A 22,362-nucleotide genomic window follows, 5' to 3' on the forward strand; every position below is an offset into this window, starting at 1 on the left:
GGCATTTATAGACCATCATGGCACTAGTGGGAGTGTCTTTTAGCATGCTAATGTATTATAATTAGCATATAATGAGCAGCAAGGAGGCCAGAGGGTCGCTTTCCTCACCATCTTGATTTTGGCAGGTTTTGGCTGGCTTCATTACTGCATCCTGTTTTATCATGAGGGTCTTTATGGTCTGTACCTTCTGAGAACAGTCCTGCTGACCTCTTGTTTTATCCTGTAACTAAGAATGCCTGACCTCCCAGGAGTGCAAATGCAGCCCAACAGGTCTCAGCCTCATTTTACCCAGCTGCTATTCAAGATGGAGTTGCTCTGGTTTGAACGCCTCTGACAATTAGACATTAAACAGTACTTCAGAGGCTGCCCAGGAGTTCTATGATGATGAGATGGACCCACCGGGAGCCCTGGAGTAATGGTTCAGATTCTGATTCTTAACTGTAGATGAATCTTTGGACCTGTATTCATACTGGAGATAAATCAGCACCCCTTGTAAGAATTTCTGGACAGAGGGCTATTGTGTTAGAGGTCAGAAATTTCTATTTTTATGGTCTGTCTGATTTTCCATATAGTGTATATTCATTATATAAAATTCAAACATAGCAGAGTGTCTATGGTATTAAGTTAAACCCTTTGAAATTGCTGTTAAGGTGGGTTAGACTGTCACACTGTCACAGCTCAGCAGCTGCAAACTTTTAACCTATTAGAAAATGAACGTCTCCAGCCATCCAGCCCCTCATAGATATACAATGTAAGTCATTTGTCACAACCACCCTCAATTTTAATTTGAAAAAACCCCTAATAGGGAGCTGAATGTGGAGAGCTTCTCACATTACACATGGATAGCTTCAGACACAGATGTTTTTACACATGTACCATAACCCCCATGTAGGCGAATTTGGGTTTGCAATATTCAGATTCATTTTGTATGATTTGCTTTACAGAATGCCACTGCAGGAGCTCTTTGAATTGTTAATAGCTTCAGTGATTGCAAACTATTGTGACTTTTCAAGAATGTATCTGTGGTATAAAGTGAGATGTGTCAGTCATCAGTAAATTTTCAAATGAGGAGGGAACACTGCCTGGTCTCACAGCCTGGTCTTCCAAGTGGCATCACAATGCCAAACTTGAACCAAACGTGAATATGCCATTTTTTGAGGAACCTAAAAATCCTGGATTCTGGGTTGTTGAATCATAGCCAATAAACTGTGAGGTACTTTAGTCCCATTTTGAAAAAAAGAGCATGCTACAGCTTCTGCATTTAATGTCACTTCATTCTATTTACAACATTACATATTGTAGTTCCCATTTTTATTTCCTTTTAAAAATTTGTGCCATTTTATTAAGTCAGGGTCTTTTCCTGCTGCAGTCTTAACCCAGACCCCTTAGAGGGCTTCAGCAGGCTTTCCGGAAATCAGGGTGGATAGCTAGAGCCAAGACCCATTGCCTCTCCTGCCCCCCTTAGGAGGGTGTGGGAGCCCACGGGGATGTGCCTCAACCTCACAACAGGTCGTGAGCTCCTGCAAAGCCCATTTGTAGCCTCACACATCTCTGCAGGTCACAGGGTTTCTGGTCTGTGAGTTAGCCCACAGAACTCTAGTCCAGGCAGCATGCAGTTGCTCATTGAATCCCAGAGGCCTTCAGTGTACAGTCACGGAGCAGGTGCATGCCAGAAGCTTGAAGGAAAGTGCAGTTTCCTGCACTTTGTCTCCTTTCTGGGTCAAAGCAAAGAAGACCAGAGTAACGCTGGGTGCGGTGGCTTCTGCCTGTAATCCCAACACTTTGGGAGGCTGAGGCAGGTGGATCACTTGAGGTCAGGAGTTCAAGACCAGCCTGGCCAATGTGGTAAAACCCATCTCTACTAAAAATACAAAAATTAGCCAGGCATGGTGGCATGCACCTGTAATCCCAGCTACTCGGGAGGCTGAGGCAGGAGAATCGCTTGAACCCAGGAGGTGGAGGTTGCAGTGAGCCGAGATCACACCACTACACTCCAGCCTGGTGAACAGAGTGAGACTCCGTCTCAAAAAACAAAAAAAAAAAAAAAAAAAAAAGGAAGATGGCGACCAGGGTGGAGGGAATAAAGCATGGGGTGCTACACTAGAGTCCTTTTGCAAAGGATACCTTATTTCACCTTCAGTGCAGTCCAGAGAGAGAGCCCAGCATAGCCCAGGGACACAGTCTTCTTACTACTATATTACAGATAAGGAACCGGGGGCTCAGAGAGGCAGTGTCATTTGTCCAGAGTCACACAGCAAAAATGGGTAAGATTAAGATTTGATCCGAGCTCTTTGGAATCCAAGTTCAGGGCTCTTTCCAGAGTTGCCCACTGGTTTTATATAATAATTGAAGACTGTGGACGGTGGAAAGGGTCTCAGAGACGAGTGAATTTGACAGGGATGTTGGAACTTGGAGAAATGTCCCACCTGTCTTAGATCAGCATTTCTCAATCTTAAATGTACACAGGACCCACCCAAAGATTTTGTTTAAAATGCATGTTTGGACTTAGTAGATCTGGGATGGGGCCCAAGAGTCTGCATTTCTGCCAAGCCTCTAGCTGATGCTGCTGGTCCTAGGACCAGTGCCCAGCTACTTGGGAAGCTTAGGCAGGAGAATGGTGTGAACCCGGGAGGTGGAGGTTGCAGTGAGCCAAGATCGCGCCACTGTACTCCAGCCTGGGCGACAGAGCGAGACTCCATCTCAAAAAAAAAAAAGAACTGAACAGACATCATCAGAGCTGAAAGGGGATTCCTCCTGGTGCAGGGGTGGAGGACAGTTTCACAGGAGGATGGCAGCACTGAGAGCCATGGGGGTCTCCAGCCTGTGGACTGCTGCTCAGAGCCTGGTCCCCCACCGCTTTCTTTACCTAACTTGGAAATGAGTGAGATGGACTCAAGATTTGGGACACATCAGCAGGAGCGTTTCTAATGAGTTAATATCTGCTTGAGGTCAGCAGCCCAGTGCATGCTCTGCTCTGAGCATTCATTCATCTTCAGGGGACATTCTGTGTTTCTGCATTTCGTCCTCTGCATTCAGAATTTTCCATTTGCTCAGGCCCCCGGCAGGGCGTCTGGCCACGTTGGGCCGTGTTTGTATTGCTGGAGTAAAGGATGCCAGCACACTTACTCTTCTGCTTCCTCAGGTTTTCTGAAATCTCTGCAGTTAGGCTGTTGGCTTCAGCTTTATCCCTAGACGTATATTGATTTTATTTGCACTCCTGGTGAAGTCTGAATTATAGTCATGACAACTAGAGTTATGTCAACAATATGCAAGCCAGGAAGGGCAGGTCTCTTAATTCTGCTGGGAGGCCAGTTGCCAAACAATCCATTAAAAAGCTCAGAGAAAGAAAAATGGTCAGCTCAGGGCTCACTGTTGCTCTTGAGCCAGAGATCCCAGCTGGATCTTGGGCAAGCCAGACTTCTCAGCAGAGGAATAGCCCTTCAGAGAAACCCTTCCAAGGGCATGGTTTCAGCTTGCTGACCTGGCTAACTAGTCTCTTGTGGCCTCTGGGGAGGGTCATCATGTGGCCAACCACCCTAAAGGCAGGAGAGCCCTCCCAGCACTTCTCTGTGGCTGTCCCAGCATGAACAGTGATTGCTTAAGAGAAGGAGTTCAGATTATGTATGAAGGTGCAAATGCATGGAGTCCTGGGCTGCTTGTCTGCACCAGCTCACCTGACTATCAGCTGCCTTTTTATGTTAGTTTGTCATCTGGCCAACTAGTGCTGGCTACAAGTTGGCCTCTGTCAGTTCTGTCAGTCTTAGTGCTTAATGAGCACAAATGTGAATGAATGAGAGAGAAAACTCTGAGTTTTGAATGCATGTGCCTGATATAGTGCTTGGTCTCAAGATACAAACTTGAGTAAGACTTGGTCCTTACCTCCTAGGATCTCACAGGCTAGTGAGGAAGACAGATCAATAAATCCAAGAAGAAGAGTCTGGGTGCGGTGGCTCACACCTATAATCCCAGCACTTTGAGAGGCTGAGGTGGGTGGATCACTTGAGCTCAGGAGTTTGAGACCAGCCTGGGCAACATGGTGAAACCCCATGTCTCCAAAAAAAAAAAAATTAGTTGGGTGTGGTGATGTATGCTTGTAGTCCCAGCTACTCAGGAGGCTGAGATGGGCGGATCACTTGAGGCCAGGAGGTTGAGGTTGCAGTGAACCATGATCATGCCACTGCACTCCAGCCTGGGCGACAGAGTGAGACCCTGTCTAGAAAAAAAAAAAAAAAAAAAATCCCAAGAAGGAATGTGTGTTAAGTTCCCCAGAAGCTGACGTAGCCCCATGGTTTTGAGAAGTTCATTCCTGAAGGGATCCCAGGAGACATGGGTGGGGAGTAGAGATGGGAGCCAGGTAAGGGGAGGACCCAGCCAAGGTTGTGTTCTCAAGCTGATGACCACTGTGGGCAGCTGGAGCTCGGTCTTCTTGTGAGCTGGAGGAACATTCTGGAACAGGCTTCCTGTTCCCATAACTCGGGCACCTCAGGCTTCCTCTGCAGGAGTGGCCTGAATGGAACCCTCGGGTGTTCGCAGGTGTGCAGGACAGAAAGCTCAGTGTTCACAGGTGTGCAGGACAGAAAGCTCAGTGTTCGCAGGTGTGCAGGACAGAAAGCTCAGGTGTTCACAGGTGTGCAGGACGGAAAGCTCAGTGTTCGCAGGTGTGCAGGACAGAAAGCTCAGGGGATACAGGTGGGGCCCTGTCTGCTGCAGGTTGGAAATTCCAGAGAAACCAAAAGGAGGCGCTTGAGTTGGACTTTGAAGGTGAACAGAACAGCAAGACCCCTGCCCTCCCAGACCTGCAGTCAGGTGGCAACGGGTTCCGGGAAGAAAGCTAACTGGGAGAAGGAAGGAGTGCTGGGGTTTCAGGAAGGCCACTGTGGAGGATGACTGTGAACAGAGGGAAGGGCGGAGCTGGCGTCCCAAGGCAGGAGACGGGTGGGAGCTTGCGGCAGGCTGGCATGGCTGGGACCGAGGCGGAGGGAGTGGTGGGAAATAAGCCGAGCGACAGAGCAGAGCAAGTCTCCTCCTCAGCCATCAAAGCACTCAGCCTTCTCTCTGTCGTGTGGGAAGCCAGTGAATCCAGGACAGGACCACTGTCTTTTTTTTTTTTTCGAGACAGGGTCTCTCACTCTATCACCCAGGCCAGAGGGCAGTGGCACGATCTTGGCTCACTGCAACCTTCGCCTCCTGGGTTTAAGCGATTCTCCCACCTCAGCCTCCCAAGTAGCTGGGACTACAGGCGCCCACCACCACGTTGGCTAATTTTTGTATTTTTTGGTAGAGACGGGGTTTCACCATGTTGGCCAGGCTGGTCTTGAACTGCTGACCTCAGGTGATCCGCCTGCCTTGGCGTCCCAAAGTGCTGGGATTACAGGCTTGAGCCACCGTGCCTGGCTCCTGCTGTCATTTTAGCAGTAGCCCGCCAGCGAGAGCAACGGGACATCTTTGGGGAGGGGTTTTGCTGCCCGTGGGCTAGGGGAGGTCCCCAAACGCTGGTGGGACCTCGACCTCAGCCGGTGTCCAGGCTCTTGATACTGCCACGGGAAGGAATTCAAGGATGAGTCAGAAAATAGTGAAAATATGGAGATTTATTGCAAAGTGACCAGTACACACTTGAGAAAGGGAAAGGCAGGCATACTCCAGAGAGAGTGGCGTGCAAGGGGGTTTGGGGCCTGCTACATTTATGGGCTTCTTTAAGGGGTGGGATATTCCTGAAGATTCCCAGAAAAAGGTAGAGATTTCTCAGAAATGTGGTGCCACCTGTTTTTACACTAAATATTGGTGTTCCTGGAACGGCCATGGCACTGGTGGGGAGAGGATTGAGGATGTTAATGAGTGGACAGTGAGGTCCCAGGTGAAACTGGGTCAAATCCAGCACCATGTTGGGTCCAGTTGGTCTTAGCCAGCTTGGCCCACATCCTGATGTTTAGGGTCTTGTGGGCCCCTAGCTTATGCAGTTATTTCAACTTTTTTTTTTTCTTTTTTGCTAGTCCCGTGAAACTGCTGCCTGGAATTTTCTGTTCTCCTGCTACCACCTTGTATTATTCCTGTTTGAGTTTTCTTGAAGAAATAGCAGTTGAGCTGGGACTTGAAGAAGTGGGAGAGGTCAGTCAGGCTAGGGATGGAGGAGAAACGGCAGGCCAGGGAAGCCTGGGTCTTCAGGAAGACAGAGGAGGTGCTGACCAAAGGTCTGGAGGTCAAGCCTCGTGCTGCATCTGATCTTGCCCTGGCGCCCCTGCCCACCTGGAAGTCCTATATGGTTCCTCGTCCCCCTGCCCTCAGGCATCCCTCACCCCCAGTGATGTAGCTGCTCGGATATCCACTGGCTGTCTCCCTCAACCCCAGCATTGATTAGACCCAGATTGAAAGTGGGACTTGCTCAAAGCCGGCCCAGACCCCTGAGGTTGCCGTACCATGGAGTTTCCTACCATAATAGAGCTGCTTTCAAAAACTCAGCATTGGATGGCTCTGTGTCCTTTGGCAGCAAGGCCTGCAGGTGGCAGCGTGGAGATGGCTCCGGAAGTGTGTTCTGTAGTGGAAACAGAAGTGCTGCTCTTGACTGGGGGAGCAAGGGCGTGAAGATGCTGGGTCTGCTCTGATCTCAGGGCTGGCTTGGGCTGGGAAGAAATCTATTCTGACCCTCTGGGCCAGGCCACTGAGAAGCTACCTCTCTGATATGGATGTGGTCAGCCTGCCCTGGACCTCACACACCGGTCTGTCTCCTTCCCAAACAGGTGCCTGTTCTACCAGCCTCCAGAAACTCAGCTCTGCTTCCGGCTGAAAAGAATCTGCCCAGGCACAGCAGGAAGCCTGTGGCGTCCTCTGCCCAGCTCCACCTTGTGTGAGCAGGTGTCTCCTTTGTGGATATTCCTCTCAAACCTGGTGATTGATTTGAGACCTGAGGCCAAGGTCATATTGCAAATAAGTTCAGAAGTACTTGAATGTAAAAATGCTTCTGTCAGCCTTTAGCCTGACTGTGGGCAATGTCTCATGCTTATAACCAGACTAATATGAGAACATGAAACTCACAAGGCCATCGTTAGGTTATGTCTGCAGTCGAGGCGGTAGATGGCAACGTGTGTAAAAAGGCCCCCTGCCTATCTGGAGGCTCATCACTGCATCAGCCCACATCCCCTGACTGTGGTGGTGACTTGTCAAAGGAGGAAGGAGGAATGACTATCTGGGAATGTCAGAGGAGTCCAGCATAGCTGGGTAGAACTGCGTGCTACAGTTGGAAGCTGGGCATTTGTTGGTAGTATGAATAGCAACTTCACCCAGGTGAAAGTGGTTTTCAACTGTTTCAAGCATCTCAGATCAGCAAGTCAGTTGTGTTTGGGTGTTTTCAGATGTTATTGTGAATCCTGAGAAAATACAATTAATCTGTGCCTCTTTCTGGTAACTTTTTTCTTATTCTAAGTCAGAAGTGCAGAGCAGGGTGGCATAGTCGGTATTCTCATCTCAAATTTGCACTTCCTATCTATTCTTTTAAATTTAGACATAGCCAATTGGGTGCGGTGGCTCACACCTGTAATACCAGCACTTTGGGAGGCCAAGGCAGATGGATCAGGAGTTCGAGACCAACCTGGCCAACACAGCGAAACCCCATATCTACTAAAAATAAAAAAAAATTAGCTTGGCTTGGTGGCGTGCACATGTAATCCCAGCTACTCAGGAGGCTGAGGCAGGAGAATCGCTTGAACCCAGGAGGCAGAGGTTGCAGTGAGCTGGGATCGCGCCACTGCACTCCAGCCTGGGTGACAAGAGTGAAACTCTGTCTCAAAAAAATAAAAATTAAAAATTAAATGTAGACACAGCCTAGGAAGTCTCTCAACTTAGAATCATTGCCGGGGCCAGTTTTTAGAGGACTGGGCTGGCCCTGCCGAAGTGGGCAGGCCAGTATGTGTAGCATCACAGTTCATGTTTTATCTTTATGGGCCTTCTACGTTTCCAGTGGCCCCAAATTCACAGGTGTTTCCACTACATGCTGCCAACAAAGGTGGAGCTCAACCGTGTTTCACACTTTCAGTCTGGAAGCAAAAATGTCAGGGCCATCTCTCCCTCATGTTTTAATATCTCTGGTCAAATGGGGGCACTCAACTCATCAGAGCATGTTCACAAGCCCTGAGACTTGATCCCTGTATGAGCGAGTTATTCTTTTTTTTTTTTTTTTTGAGACAGAGTCTCACTCTATAGCCCAGGCTGGAGTGCAGTGGCACAATCTCACCCACTGCTGCCTCCGCCTCCCCAGTCCCAGTTCAAGCGATTCTCCTGCCTCAGCCTCCTGAGTAGCTGGGATTACAGGCATGTGCCACCATGCCCAGCTAATTTTTGTATTTTTTTTTTAGTAGAAACAGGGTTTCACCATGTTGGCCAGGCTCGTCTTGAATTCCTGACCTCGTGATCCACCCACCTCACCCTCCCAAAGTGCTGGGATTACAGGTGTGAGCCACCATGTCTGGCCACGAGCAAGTTATTGTTATCGGAGAAAAGCATCACCCAACAGCACAGCATCTGATAAGCACATTTGGGCTTCAGTTCTGTATTTGTTCAGCCAGAGAGCTGAGTGCATGTCCTGTGCCAAGCACTGTTAGAGTTGGGAATCTAGACACAGCTGGCAGTGTCACAGGGTGAACCCCAAAATTGGGGTTCAGCCTAAGAGGCCACATGGGTTCTTGGCTTTGGGCAGGAGGGAATTCAAGAGCAAACCTACAGAGTAAAGTGAAAGCAAGTTTATTAAGAAAGTAAAGGAATAAGAGGGTGGCTACTCCATAGGCAGAGCAGCCCTGCAGGCTGCTGATTGGCTATTTTGGTGGTTATTTCTCGATCAAATGCTAAACGAGGGGTGGATTATTCATGAGTTTTCTGGGAAAGGGGCAGGGAATTCCTGGAACTGAGGATTCCCCTTTCACACCATGTAGGGTAACTTCCACATGTTGCCATGACATTTGTAAACTGTCTTGGTGCTGGCGGGAGTTTCCTATAGCATGCCAATGTATTATAATTAGCATACGATGAGCAGCCAGGAGACCTGAGACTGCTTTCATTGCCTTGTTGATTTTGGTGGGTTTTGGCTGGCTTTACCACAGACTGTTTTATTAGGGGTTCTTTGTGACCTGTATCTTGTGAAACCAGTCCTGCTGAATTCCTGTATCAGCAGGGGCTCCTCCTGCAAATGCAGAGGCTCCCCAAGAGAGCACAAGGGGGCTCAATCAGTACTTGTGGGATGAAGGCATGGTGGTGTTCCAAGAGGAATAATGGACGATTCCTCGGAAGCCTTCTCTGCTGCTGATCCATAGTAAAGCCCCTTGAGTGCTTTCCTTACCTCCTTCACCATCATCTTGGTAACCACCAAGGTGTTGACTGGAGTGAGTTCCTGGAAAGAGCTCCAGAGCTAAGGTCTGCTGCACTAGGGAGGGAGGTGCACCCTCTCATTAAGAATGGGCAGGCACGGTGGCTCATGCCTGTAATCCCAGCACTTTGGGAGGCCGAGGTGGGCGGATCACCTGAGGTCAGGAGTTCGAGACCAGGCTGCCCAACATGGCGAAACCCCATCTCTACTAAACATACAAAAAAATTAGCCATGCATGGTGGCGAATCCCAGCTACTCAAGAGGCTGAGGCAGGAGAATCTCTTGAACCTGGGAGGTGGAGGTTGCAGTGAGCTGAGATCGTGCCACTGCACTGCGCTCCAGCCTGGGCAACAAGAGCAAAACTCCGTCTCAAAAAAAAAAAAAAAAGAATGTATCCAAGGCAAGAATCATTGCCCTAGGGCTCAGGGATGTGGCTGTGGAGGTCTAGCCAGGGACCAGGGTCCTGGACCTGTCAGCAGCTGACGCTTCTTACAACCAGCTCCTTCCCGTCAGGCAGATGTTCAAAATTCGGAGTCTTGTGCTGGGAGACTCAGCCCACTCCAGGCTTCTCCAGGGCTCCTTCGGCGACAGTGAGACTTCCCGTGGGTTTACTGACCTTCCTTTTTCTGCTGAGCCCTTTTACCTTTTGCCTTTGACATGGACTCTGAGGCCCTGGTGAGAGTCATGAGGGCAGGGCCCCCTCTAGAGCTTCTAAAAACTCCTCTGGTAGCTCGCCCACCAGGCAGTGACCAGATATTCTTCAGGCGCAAAGGGCGCCTTGTGCTCCCTTTTTTTTTTTGAGACAGAGTCTTGCTCTGTCGCCAGGCTGGAGTGCAATGGCGCAATCTCAGCTCACTGCAACCTCCGTCCCCCCGGTTCAAGCGATTCTCCTGCCTCAGCCTCCCATGTAGCTGGGATTACAGGCACGCACCACCATGCCCAGCTGATTTTTGTATTTTTGGTAGAGACGGGGTTTCACCATGTTGGCCAGGCTGGTCTCAAACTCCAGACCTCAGGTGATCCACCCGCCTCGGCCTCCCAGAGTGCTGGGATCTCTTCTTATGCACATCACCATGTCTTTTTGTGAGTTCAACTCTTGATTTAAAGGAAAAAAAAAAAAAAAAACAACCCCTGTTCTTACTGTGCATTTGAAAATAGCAATGAATCATCCCAATGGCTTTGCCATTTTAAGCAGTTCCTCTCCAGAGAACATTTTCCTCCCTTTTGGTGTGGGTACAAGTTTTCCTTTATGCAGATTAATTTTAAATTGAAAAATCTACAAATACGAAAAGCATCAGTACACAGTTTATTTCCTTTATTATGTTCATGGACCCGAAGCACTGTTTTTCCCAAGAAGTCGACTTTGACATACTAGAATTACAACCAACCAGCCCTACACGGATCCCCACTCATCAATTCTAGGTTGACTGTGTAAAGAGTTGTCTCTTAATAGGGAGAGCCGTTTTCTGCTACTTTGCTGACTTTCCCTGTAGGGTGAGTGTAGCTGCTGATATCTGAACAGGTACTCAATTCTCACCCTTTGTTCCTTTTCTCACCCCATCCCACCTCCAAGCAAACATTAAACTCAGTTACAACACGGTGGTTTCTGTCACTCTTTCCCCAGAAAAATGACCCACGTGTTTCCCATTTGTGCTTGTTATTTAGAAAGCCAAACTTGGCCCTGCTGGCAACAAAGTCATCAGTCCCTCTGAAGACAGGAAACAACCTTCCAACAACCTTGACCGAGTGAAACTCACGGACTTCAATTTCCTCATGGTGTTGGGAAAGGGGAGTTTTGGAAAGGTAAGAGGACAGTCGTCTGCAAATTGCAGGGGCTTCTGCAGAGAATGTTGAATCAGTTTTGTTCTCCTCGTAGTTTGCAGAATAGCACATTAGATTTCCCTGTGATTCACGGTCAGGAGATCAAGACCATCCTGGCTAACACGGTGAAGCCCCATCTCTACTAAAAATACAAAAAATTAGCTGGGCATGGTGGTGGGCGCCTGTAGTCCCAGCTACTTGGGAGGCTGAGGCAGGAGAATGGCGTGAACCTGGGAGGCGGAGCTTGCAGTGAGCCAAGATCGCACCACTGCACTCCAGCCTGGGAGACAGTGAGACTCCGTCTCAAAAAAAAAAAAAAAAAGATTTCCCTGTGATTTGTACAGTCATCCAGAAGACCACCAGGATGGCTAAATGGTAGAAAGGAGAGGTTTATTGGTGATATCAGTTTGCAAACCCATAAAAGAAAGTCTATGGTGTGAAATGAAGGTGCCCTCTCTTTGAGGAGAGAAAGGGCAGGTTGGGTTTTATGCCTCACAGCGTCCATGTTACACAGTAGAGTCATCCATATTCAACAGGTTTGGGGGGAAAGCTTGACTTATCTGTGAGGGAAGCCTAGCACAGGCACAATGGATGAACATATATGTAACATGTATCTTATGTTCACTTTGGGGTGGGGACTTAGCATTAAAATGAGGTGGAATTTGCCTAGGCATAGTGGCTCATGCCTGTAATCCCAGCACTTTGGGAGGCCAAGGCAGGTGGACCACTTGAGGTCAGGAGTTTGAGACCAGCCTGGCAAAAATGGTGAAACCCCATCTCTACTAAAAATACAAAAATTAGCTGGGTGTGGTGGTGTGCACCTGTGATCCCAGCTACTCGGGAAGCTGAGGCAGGAGAATCGCTGGAACCTGGGAGGTGGAGGTTGCAGTAAGCCAAGATCATGCCACTGCACTCCAGCCTGGGCAACAGAGGGAGACTCCGTCTCAAAAAAAGTAAATAAATAAAAAAAGGTGGAAGTTGGCTCTTTAGATCAAAAGGTGAACCACAGGACCCAAAAACAGTTTGTGTGCAGGCTCTGCAAGCTGCTGAAACTGGCTTCAGGTCTGCAGTTGCATCACAGAAAAGAATGTTTGTAAGGCCAGTTCTCTGTCCAGTCCAAGTCATAGTGATCTGAGTTGTCAATCAAAGTTAGGAGGGACCTGATAGCTCCTACTGCTAGGGAGTTCAGCGAGAGTGGTTTATCTTGTAGCTGTAGGGATTTAGAAATTTGCCATGCCAGCTGGGCCCTGAACCCTCAACCCATAGATAACTATTTCCTTAACTTTAATGTTACCAGAAAGGGGTCCTGATCCAGACCCCAAGAGGAAGGTTCTTGGACCTCAAGCAAGAAAGAATTCAGAGCGAGTCCACAGAATAAAGTGAAAGTCAGTTTGTTAGAGAAGTAAAGAAATGAAAGAACAGCTACTCCATAGGCAGAGCAGCAGCATGGGCTGCTTGACTGAGTATACTTAGAGGTATTTCTTGATCGTATGCTAAACAAGGGTTTTATTATTCATGAGTTTTCTGGGAAAGGGGTGGGCAATTCCCAGAACTGAGGGTTCCTCCATCTTTTAGACTATATAAGGTAACTTCCGGGCATTGCCATGGCATTTGTAAACTGTTGGGGTGCTGGTGGGAGTGTCTTTTCACATGCTAATAATGCATATAATGAGCAATGAGGGTAGCCAGAGGTTATTCTCATCGCCATCTTGGATTTGGTGCGTTTTGGCTGGCTTCTTTACTGCATCCTGTTTTATCAGCAGGGTCTTTCTGACCTGTGTCTTGTGATACTAGCCCTGCTGACCTCCTATCTCATCCTGCGACTAAGAATGCCTGACCTCCTGGGAATGCGGCCCAGCAGATCTCAGCCTTATTTTTCCCATCCCTTATTCAAGATGGAGTCACTCTGGTTCAAATGCCTGTGACATTAGAGTCCATCTTAGTTGCTAAAGAGGCATTTATTTGGTCTCTCAGATCAGAGTGCACAGTCCTCACCTGGTTTCTACTTCCTTAAAAACAACTGCATCCAAAAAGCTATAGTGCGTTCACTGTGTGTTACTATTTCTCAGTGTTCAGAACAGAAGGGATGCTCAGAAATGCTGGTTGATGAATAGTTTTCACAACTAAAAATTAAATGTTCACTTGTAGTAAGCAAATACAATCATTAAGAGATACTGACATGGGGTCTTCAGCAATTTGCCTGTATCTCCATTTGGTTTCTGTGGCCCCACATTTCATAGACCCAGGAACTGATTTCAAGTCTAGGTTCTTGACTTGAGAGATTATAAATGTCAGTCAGCTTTCACTCTAAGGATACTCCTGAAAAATGTGCATAATTCCAGACTAATCCTGATAGAGAATGTTGAGTATTCATTTTAGCAGCCAAAATAGTGCCATTATGTGGCGGTGGCCTATACCATTTACAAATCTTGGCAGCGTTGAAGTTTTGCAAATGCTGGAGGGACTGAATTTGTAGTGATGTGTAGAATTTACAAATTTGCACATAAAGTTTAATATTTTTATGTTCCACATTGACAAAGGTGCACAAACTGTCACTGAGCCGTCACCTGGCCTGGTTCCTTCCCTCCGCCCCCCAAGATATGTGCTTACAAGTGTTCAGGTTGTTCTTGACGTGTTCTCAGGTGATGCTTGCCGACAGGAAGGGCACAGAAGAACTGTATGCAATCAAAATCCTGAAGAAGGATGTGGTGATTCAGGATGATGACGTGGAGTGCACCATGGTAGAAAAGCGAGTCTTGGCCCTGCTTGACAAACCCCCGTTCTTGACGCAGCTGCACTCCTGCTTCCAGACAGTGGTAAGGACCCTGGGGACCCCTGCGATGCAGCACCCAGCTCTCAGAGCTACGCCTCAGCGCAGAGCTTCTTAGCATCCTTGTTCCTTTGGAGAAGGCTGGAGAAAGGTGTGTTGTGATGTCAAGCAGAGGTGACTGGGGACCACCTCCCACCTCTCTCACTGGTAGATTTGGGGCATGCCTTCTCTGTGATGTCCTCTGCTTGGCATTCATGCCATTTAATTCGGCAAACATTTCTTTTTCTTTTTCTTTCTTTCTTTTTTTTTTTTTTTTTTTTTTGAGACAGGATCTCACTCTCTCGCCCAGGCTAGAGTGCAGTGGCACAGTCACGGCCCACTGCAGTCTCAAGTAGTTGAGACCACAGATGTACCCCACCACACTCAGCTAATTTTTGTATTTTTAGTAGAGATGGGGGTTTCACCATGTTGCCCAGGCTGGTCTTAAACTCCTGAGCTCAAACGATCCCCCTACGTTGGCCTCCTAAAGTGCTGGGACTACAGGTGTGAGCCACTGTGCCTGGCCTTAATTCAGCAAACATTTCCATGAAAGATTTTCTTCATGCCTGGTACTGTGCTCAGACTTCGGGATACAAAAACAAACAAACAAAAAAACTCACAGTCTTGGCTTTTTTTTTTTTTTTTTTTTTTGAGATGGAGTCACTCTCTCTTCCCCAGGCTGGAGTGCAATGGTGCGATCTCTGCTCACTGCAACCTCCACCTCCCAGGCTCAAGGGATTCTCCTGCCTCAGCCTCTCAAGTAGCTGGGATTACAGGCCCCTGCCACCACGCCCGGCTAATTTTTGTACTTTTAGTAGAGATGGGGTTTCACCATGTTGGCCAGGCCGGTCTTGAACTTCTGACCTCAGGTGATCCACCCGCCTCGGCCTCCCAAAGTGCTGGGATTACAGGCATGAGCCACCGCACCTGGCCACAGTCTTAGCTTTTTAAGACCACTGGTTCCACTGCCAAACATGGCATTGGAGCATAAGGAGACTTGATTTTGTAAAAGAGCATGTTCTTGTTCAATGCCACACAACAGGGACTGGCAAACTGTGGCCTATTCTCTATGGCTTGTGAGTTTAGGAAAGGTCACAACAAGGAAATCCAAAGAGTCATATATCGTGACACATGAAAATTAGGTCAAATTTTAAATTTCAGCATCCATAAACAGCTGTTTTGGGACATCACCACACTCCTTCGTGTACCTGTCATCTACAGCTGCTTTTGCACCATGAAGGCAGAGTTGAGTCGCTGCAAGAGACACTCACAGCCTAAAATATTAATACATACTGTCTGGCCCTTTGTGGAAAAAGTTTGCTGAGCTCTGTCGTAAAGTAAAACTAAATAGAGGACAAAAAAGGACATTCCAAAGCACTAATCAGTCCGTTGCAGGGCTTGCAAGTGGCCTACAAGAAACAGACGTGGCCGGGCGCGGTGGCTCCCGCCTGTAATCCCAGCACTTTGGGAGGCCAAGGCGGGCAGATCACGAGGTCAGGAGATCGAGACCATCCTGGCTAACACGGTGAAACCCCGTCTCTACTAAATATACAAAAAAAAAAAAAAAAATTAGCCGGGCGTGGTGGCGGGCGCCTGTAGTCCCAGCTACTCGGGAGGCTGAGGCAGGAGAATGGCATGAACCTGGAAGGTGGAGCTTGCAGTGAGCCGAGATGGCGCCACTGCACTCCAGCCTGGGCAACAGAGCAAGACTCCGTCTCAAAAAGGAAAAAAAGAAACATAGACGTTTAGATGCCACCATAGTGAGACGTTGCCAAAGCTGGTCTTTCCACTCCTCAGAGGCTGCCCATTTAAAATATGACTCCATAATCAGTAGCTGTAATTGATGCGATTATTACTATTTTCAACTGCCCATTGATCAGAGATCGACTTTCTGTCTTATGCCTCTTTGAAAACTCTTGGGAGGAACCTGTCAGTGCTTTTGTGTTTTAGAATCTCAAAATGGCTTTGCAGCCACACGGAGCCTCTGGGTGTGTAGCAGTGGCCGCGGAGTCAGGCACCGGCCACTACGTGTCAGCCTAGTGCTGGCGGCACGTTGAGCTTCCTGCTCCCAGCCATTCCCACTGACTCTGAATCAAGTCACGCCAGGGAGAGATGAGAGCAGCATGCTCGGAAGAGACAACCACAGCTCTGAATCCCAGCCCAGAGCCTGTAACCCTGGTTACCCTGATTAAGCTCTGGAAAGCTACAAAACAAAGAAATGAAGATGAAATTAAAGTTCATAACAGGAAAGCTAGAGATTGGGGCTCCCAGGGTTGCTTCCTGGCTATTAGCACCAGCTTCATCATTTTCTTCTCCCTGTGCAGCACTTTAATGTTTAATATCCTCTGTGAAATGGGGATGTTTTCTAGCAGAGAGCAGAGGTCATTATTTCACTGTTAAACCCCTCCATCTTCCTATCTGTCCCAGCATAATGTCCTCATGAATATGCAGATTTATTTGGGTCTATGATACACGCCCATCATGGGGCCAACACTTAGCCTACCAGTGACAGAGAAAATAGAAAAACAGTGTTTGGGCATATTACAGATGCAAAAGAACATTTGATTAGCATCTCCATCTAGAGTCCCCTGTCCCATGTCCAGTAAATGTGTTGAGCATGTGTAATCCTAAGCCTGAGAGATGTGTTTTCAGGAGTATCCATTTAAACACGATACTACATTAGTATGGCACGCCTCCCAGACACTGCAAACCAGCCTTTAAACATTTGGACCATGGAGAAGCACTAGTTAAAATGAAATAATTGCCTTATGTGGATTCCTCACACCATCCCTTACTTAGAAATTTATTATATGTATAGGAAGATAGGGAAGAATGTTCAAGGCCATTACTATAATAGAGAGCATATGTAACAGGAAGGCACGTTGATGGAGAGCCATTATTTCAGGGTTATGTAATGACTTTATACTTCCCAAGGCCCTCATGCAGTAGGGTTTATTACTTATTCTTTCTTTGGAAAAAAATGTGAAAGAGCTCTAAACTGAGCACATCTGCCCGTGCAGTCCCCATTTAACTAATGAGAAAGCAAAACACAACCTGTGAAGAGCAAAGGAAGCCACTTGGCTGGGGAGGAGCCCTGCTCATGTGTTGAACCTTGGTCTGCAGGATCGGCTGTACTTCGTCATGGAATATGTCAACGGTGGGGACCTCATGTACCACATTCAGCAAGTAGGAAAATTTAAGGAACCACAAGCAGTGTGAGTATTATTTTTTAAGTCCTTTAATTTGAACAACCAAGTCCTACCAACTGGAAACTTCCTTTCCCCCCCCCCCCCTTGAGATTGGGGGTCTCACTCTGTCACTCAGGCTTTGCCTCCCAGGCTCGGGTGATTCTCCCACCTCAGCCTCCTGAGTAGCTGGGACTACAGGCACACACCACCATGCCTGGCTAATTTTCTGTTTTTGGTAGAGATGGGGTTGCACCATCTTGCCCAGGCTGGTCCCGAACTCCTGAGCTCAAGCTGTCTGCCCACCTCGGCCTCCCAAAGTGCTGGGATTACAGGCGTGAGTGAGCCACCATGCCCAGCCCCAACTGGGAACTTCTGCTGGGTGAAATGGGAAAGTGGGATTCTGCCCAGTTTTAGGTTGAATGTTATAAACCTAAACATGGGAGGCGGGGGGCAGATATACTGGTAGGATCCATCTAAGATGGTTCCTAAGGAGCAGTTTATTCTATTTCCAGTATTTCCAATAAACTGGAGATGTTGCCATATCCCATCATCACCCAGGTCCACCCTCGTTGATGGAGTTATTCTTATCTATTGAACAAATGGTTATCACACACCTGCTCTGCACCAGGCACTGGGGGTGCGAAAGGAACGAGGTGCTCCCTTTCCGGAGGGAGTTTACACTCCACCCTGGAGGTGGAGAAGTCACCTAACAATTAATAGTGCGTTACTGTAACTTTAGAGACTTGCGCAGGATACCAGGATAACACGTAAGCCCCTAAAAATCGGGGAGAGGGAAGTGCAACCCCACGAAATGACCGGCTCAGAGGTGGGGGAAGAGCCTTCCAGGAAGAGATGTGAACAGAGGCAGAAGCAAGTCCAGGGAAGCAGCCTTGCAGCTCAGCAGGTGTGGGAGATGCTGTGAGATTATTTGAGGGGCGGGGGAAGGGGGTAACGTGGTAGGTGGGGCTCTGGGTGAAGAGCCTGGTAAGGAGCCTGTCTGTGGAGGAGGGAAGAGGGAAGGCACTACAGTGGGGCTTGCACCATCAGATTCAGTTTTTGCAGAGCTCTCTGGGGGAAGAAGGAAGCATGAAAGGAAATGGTAGAGGCTGGTGCAGGCGCTGGTGAGACCCTTTATAGATAAGAAGGAATGGAGCTGTAGTTAGGGCTAGACCTTGGAGCCAAAGAGGAATAAGTGTCTTTGAAAAACACCCTGGAGGAAGCAAAGCAGAACTTATTGACTATGGAGGAGAGAAGAGATAAACCTCTTCCAGTGAGACCCCATTTTAGGCTTGGGTCGGGGCAGCCACCAAGGAGGTGGTGGTGTGAGGGGAGATTCATGAGCTCTGTTAAGAACGTTTTATTGGAACGCACCTGCATGATGGGATGCGGGAGTCGGCAGCACAGGAGGAAGACGTGGGCTCCAGGTGAAGATGAGAGATTCATCTGAGGGGTGTGGGGAGCTGCTGGGACTTTGGTGCTGGAAAACATCATCTCACCTCTCAGGGGCCAGGAAGTCTCAGGAAACACCAGTGGAGCAAGCCTAAACAAAGGGCGAGTTTAGTTCCGCAGTGAGGAAACCTCGGGGGCATGTACCCTGATGAATGAAGTCAGCACCTGTTAATAGGATTCTGGCTGCTGTGCCATCTAAGAGACACCTTGGAAGAATTTTTGGCCTGCGAGGGATTATGCACCCTAGGGAAGATTAACTGAAGGCAGAATAGGGGAATCTTTGGTTGCAAGCTTTAAAAGTGTGAAGGGGGATTTTTCTGCCCTTATTGATTGTTCCTTTTCAGTTTTCAGAGATGCCTGTCCTTTTCTTCTGTCTTATGTTGTAGTTATAAAGCCTTAAAATACTCAGATTGTAAAATAAAGCTTGGTCACACAGGGCTATAAAGAGCAGATAGCAGAGTCACCCTATGTTATAAGGTAACATAAAGGTGTCTGGTCCAATATCCTTTCATTATATTATTTGTGTTGCAGAAAAGTTTAGAAAAGCATGAAAAATAATGTAAATATCACCTATAGTAATCCTATCTCTTCACCCTCCCCCTTCCTGTACTCTTCTAGCCTTCAGAGGTGGCCCCTCGTTAAGGGTTTGGTCTTGATCATTAGAGATTTTTTTTCTCTCTGCTCGTGTAGACACGTGTGCTTATTTTGAGCCTCCTGCATGTGATATTTCCACAGACACAGTCTTGTGGCTTCTTCGACTTCAAAGACTCCTGAATGCTATGCAGATTTTGAAATATTCGCCCCCTTTTAATCTGAGTTTCAGCTATTAATGTATTAACAATTTTGAAGTGATGGTAGTTACTGCTTTTTATTATGAATTATTTAAAAGAGTAAACTCAGATATGAATCATGATGTGTGTCTCATTTACTCCAACACTCGCAAGGAATGAAAACACTAGCTAAAGAGTTCATCACCCACTATACTTTGCCTTCCAGGGAGTAATTGTATTATATTTTCAAACACCAGTGTATTCTGCCAGTGAATAGGAAAATGGAAATTTTCTTTACGCCATACTCCTGACATAGAATAGTCTAATTGGTATCCACTCTTTAAATGATTGTATGACAAATTACTCTGCAGGCAATAAGCTACTTGTCCACCTTCCCCATACGAGAATAAGAAGCTGGTCTCATTGGTTTTATTAGCTGTCTCATTCACGGATGAGCTGGAGGACGAAGTGATGGAGGGAGGACCGGGGGTTGGAAGAACACGATGCTGGTCTCTGAGAGCCTCTGGGTCTGACATTCTTTTCTCTCTTTGATGCTTGAACTTGAGAATGAAAAGTATACAGGCATCTAAGGAAGCAAGTGAGAAACCTGAAGCCTGTTTTCTTTTGCAGATTCTATGCAGCAGAGATTTCCATCGGATTGTTCTTTCTTCATAAAAGAGGAATCATTTACAGGTGTGTATTGAAGCCCTCCTACAAGCAGCTCAGCAGAGAGGTTAGCTGGGCCTCTGTGGGCATGTCATTCTGGAATGGTGACTTAAGACACAGAGTTGATAACCCCCCAGGAGGAACAGAGACCTGCTGGGACCCACCTTCCTCCTCACCCTGGAGGCAAATCAGAGCCACCTTCTGATTTCTAGACCGCAAAGACTTTATATCTTGTTTCTACTTTTTCCACAAGAAAACACATTTTTCTCTCCATTGACAGCTCCTTCCACTGCCTTTTCTTTGGAATGGAGGTCAAGGAGCAATGGAAACTGAATTCCTGTTATAGATGTTCAGCAGAAGAAGAACACAGGGAACTGGGGAGAGGCAAGGAAAAAAATCTATTGAATTAAATTCTGCCTGTTAGTAGCTGTGCTGAAAGTCTGGTGCCAAAGAAGGAAGAATTTCTTCCAGTATTAATTGAAGCATAATTAGAAGGATATATGGCACAGGCAGAATGGAAGGGACATGTGTATGACCCAGTGAAGTGGTTCTAAACCCGTGATTTTGCAAACCTGGTCGTGTGTCAGACCCCCTGTGTGGGACATGAATAAATCAAATGATTGAGACTTTCCCAGACATGCTCAATTGGAATCTCTAGAGTCACAGACATAGGCAAGATTGAGAATCACTAGTCCAGTCATTTAGTAATCCATTCAGTATGCATTTAAGCACCTGCTGTATCCCAGGCACAATATTAGTCTCTGAAGATATCAACACACATTGACTCCTGATACTGCAGTCCAGGGACTTATAGTTAATATTGCCATTGAGCTGACAGGTATTCAAATATCCTTCTATTTCACCAGTTCCAAAGCAAACCATGTTATGTCATGGGAAGGACTCTGATGTTAACCTGGTTCCTTGCAGGGATCTGAAGTTAGATAACGTCATGTTGGATTCAGAAGGACATATCAAAATTGCTGACTTTGGGATGTGCAAGGAACACATGATGGTTGGAGTCACGACCAGGACCTTCTGTGGGACTCCAGATTATATCGCCCCAGAGGTAGGAACCCCAGTGATCATTTTCTCAACCAGGACTCCCAAACTGTAAACACAGCCCTCTCATGGGATATGGGGTCACTGGCGAATCATGAAGTCAGTGCATGGTCACAACCACTAAATGGACTAAACTGGACAAAACAGACTAAAATAGAGGAAATAGGAGAGCCCATTGCACATAGTAAGGTTGTGTCTTGCTTCCTGGAGCTGTTGTTTGCTCCATGTGAGCCAGTTGCTTGGGAAAATGTATTTGTTACATGGTCGTGGTCAAAATCATTTAAGAAACACTGTTGGCTGGGCGCGGTGGCTCACGCCTGTAATCCCAGCACTTTGGGAGGCCGAGGTGGGTGGATCATAAGGTCAGGAGTTCAAGACCAGCCTGGCCAACGTGGTGAAACCCCATCTCTACTAAAAATACAAAAAAATAGCCAGGGATGGGGTGCACACCTATAATCCCTAGCTACTCAGGAGGCTGAGGCAGGAGAATCTCTTGAACCCAGGAGGCAGAGGTTGCAGCGAGCTGAGATCATGCCATTGCACTCCAGCCTGGGTGACAGCAAGACTCTGTGCCCCCAAAAAATAAATACTGTTGAGTGGAGGGAATTACTTGTGAAAATACTCTGCCTGGAAGGCGGGGTGAGACGGGGGTTGCAGTGATGGTGTATTAGCAGCATCGCGGTGATGACTGTTCTAAACTGCATGTTGTCTGGTCTAGGAAGAATGTATCAGTGTGGTTCTAAGCAAAATGGTTCCAGGACTTGTATCTTGACAGCAGCGGCTGTGCTGCTCTGCTTTTGTTATAACACTTACTGAGGATTTTTTTTCCTGTTTTATGAAACATCCCACATGCCAATGATAGAATGGGTTGTCACTGTAGTCACTGTAGAGCCAACTTTCCATCCACACACAGTCCTATGGATGCCACAGTTTTTTCCCATCTGTACCCAGCATGGTGGAGACCAATGGATCCAAAGCTGAGCTGGCTTCAGCTCTTCACAGAGCCCTCAGATGAGCTGTTGGCAGCCGGTCTCACATTTATTCAACAGATTACCCCATGCATTTATCTCAGAGACAGTAGGGATAGTGAAAAAGGCACCCACAAGCTCAGAAGTCAGACCCATGTGAGCTTCAATCTGGAATCTGTTATTTACAGACTGTGGGAACTTGGGTGAGTTACTTAACGTCTCTGAACCCCGTTTCTTCAGCGGCACCCTAGGGATAATATCCTCCTTGTAGAATTGCTGTGTG

At 47.5% G+C, this 22,362-nt stretch overlaps 1 protein-coding gene across 5 annotated transcripts in view; it reads left to right on the plus strand.

The window, feature by feature from the left end:
- PRKCA (protein kinase C alpha) overlaps window positions 1-22,362 on the plus strand; it is a 500,752-nt gene that overhangs the window by 412,845 nt on the left and 65,545 nt on the right. For all 5 annotated transcript variants that reach the window (XR_008540341.2, XR_008540342.2, XM_009433095.5 and 2 more), the window contains 5 exons: window positions 11,015-11,152; window positions 13,813-13,986; window positions 17,103-17,194; window positions 20,017-20,079; window positions 20,980-21,118. Coding sequence is in view for 3 of the 5 variants with exons in the window: in XM_009433095.5 (XP_009431370.1) it covers window positions 11,015-11,152; window positions 13,813-13,986; window positions 17,103-17,194; window positions 20,017-20,079; window positions 20,980-21,118 (606 nt within the window). In the remaining 2 variants the exon portion in view is untranslated. The remainder of the gene's footprint in view (window positions 1-11,014; window positions 11,153-13,812; window positions 13,987-17,102; window positions 17,195-20,016; window positions 20,080-20,979; window positions 21,119-22,362) is intronic.

This window comes from Pan troglodytes, chromosome 19 (assembly GCF_028858775.2).
Source record: "Pan troglodytes isolate AG18354 chromosome 19, NHGRI_mPanTro3-v2.0_pri, whole genome shotgun sequence".
Taxonomy (NCBI): domain Eukaryota; kingdom Metazoa; phylum Chordata; class Mammalia; order Primates; family Hominidae; genus Pan; species Pan troglodytes.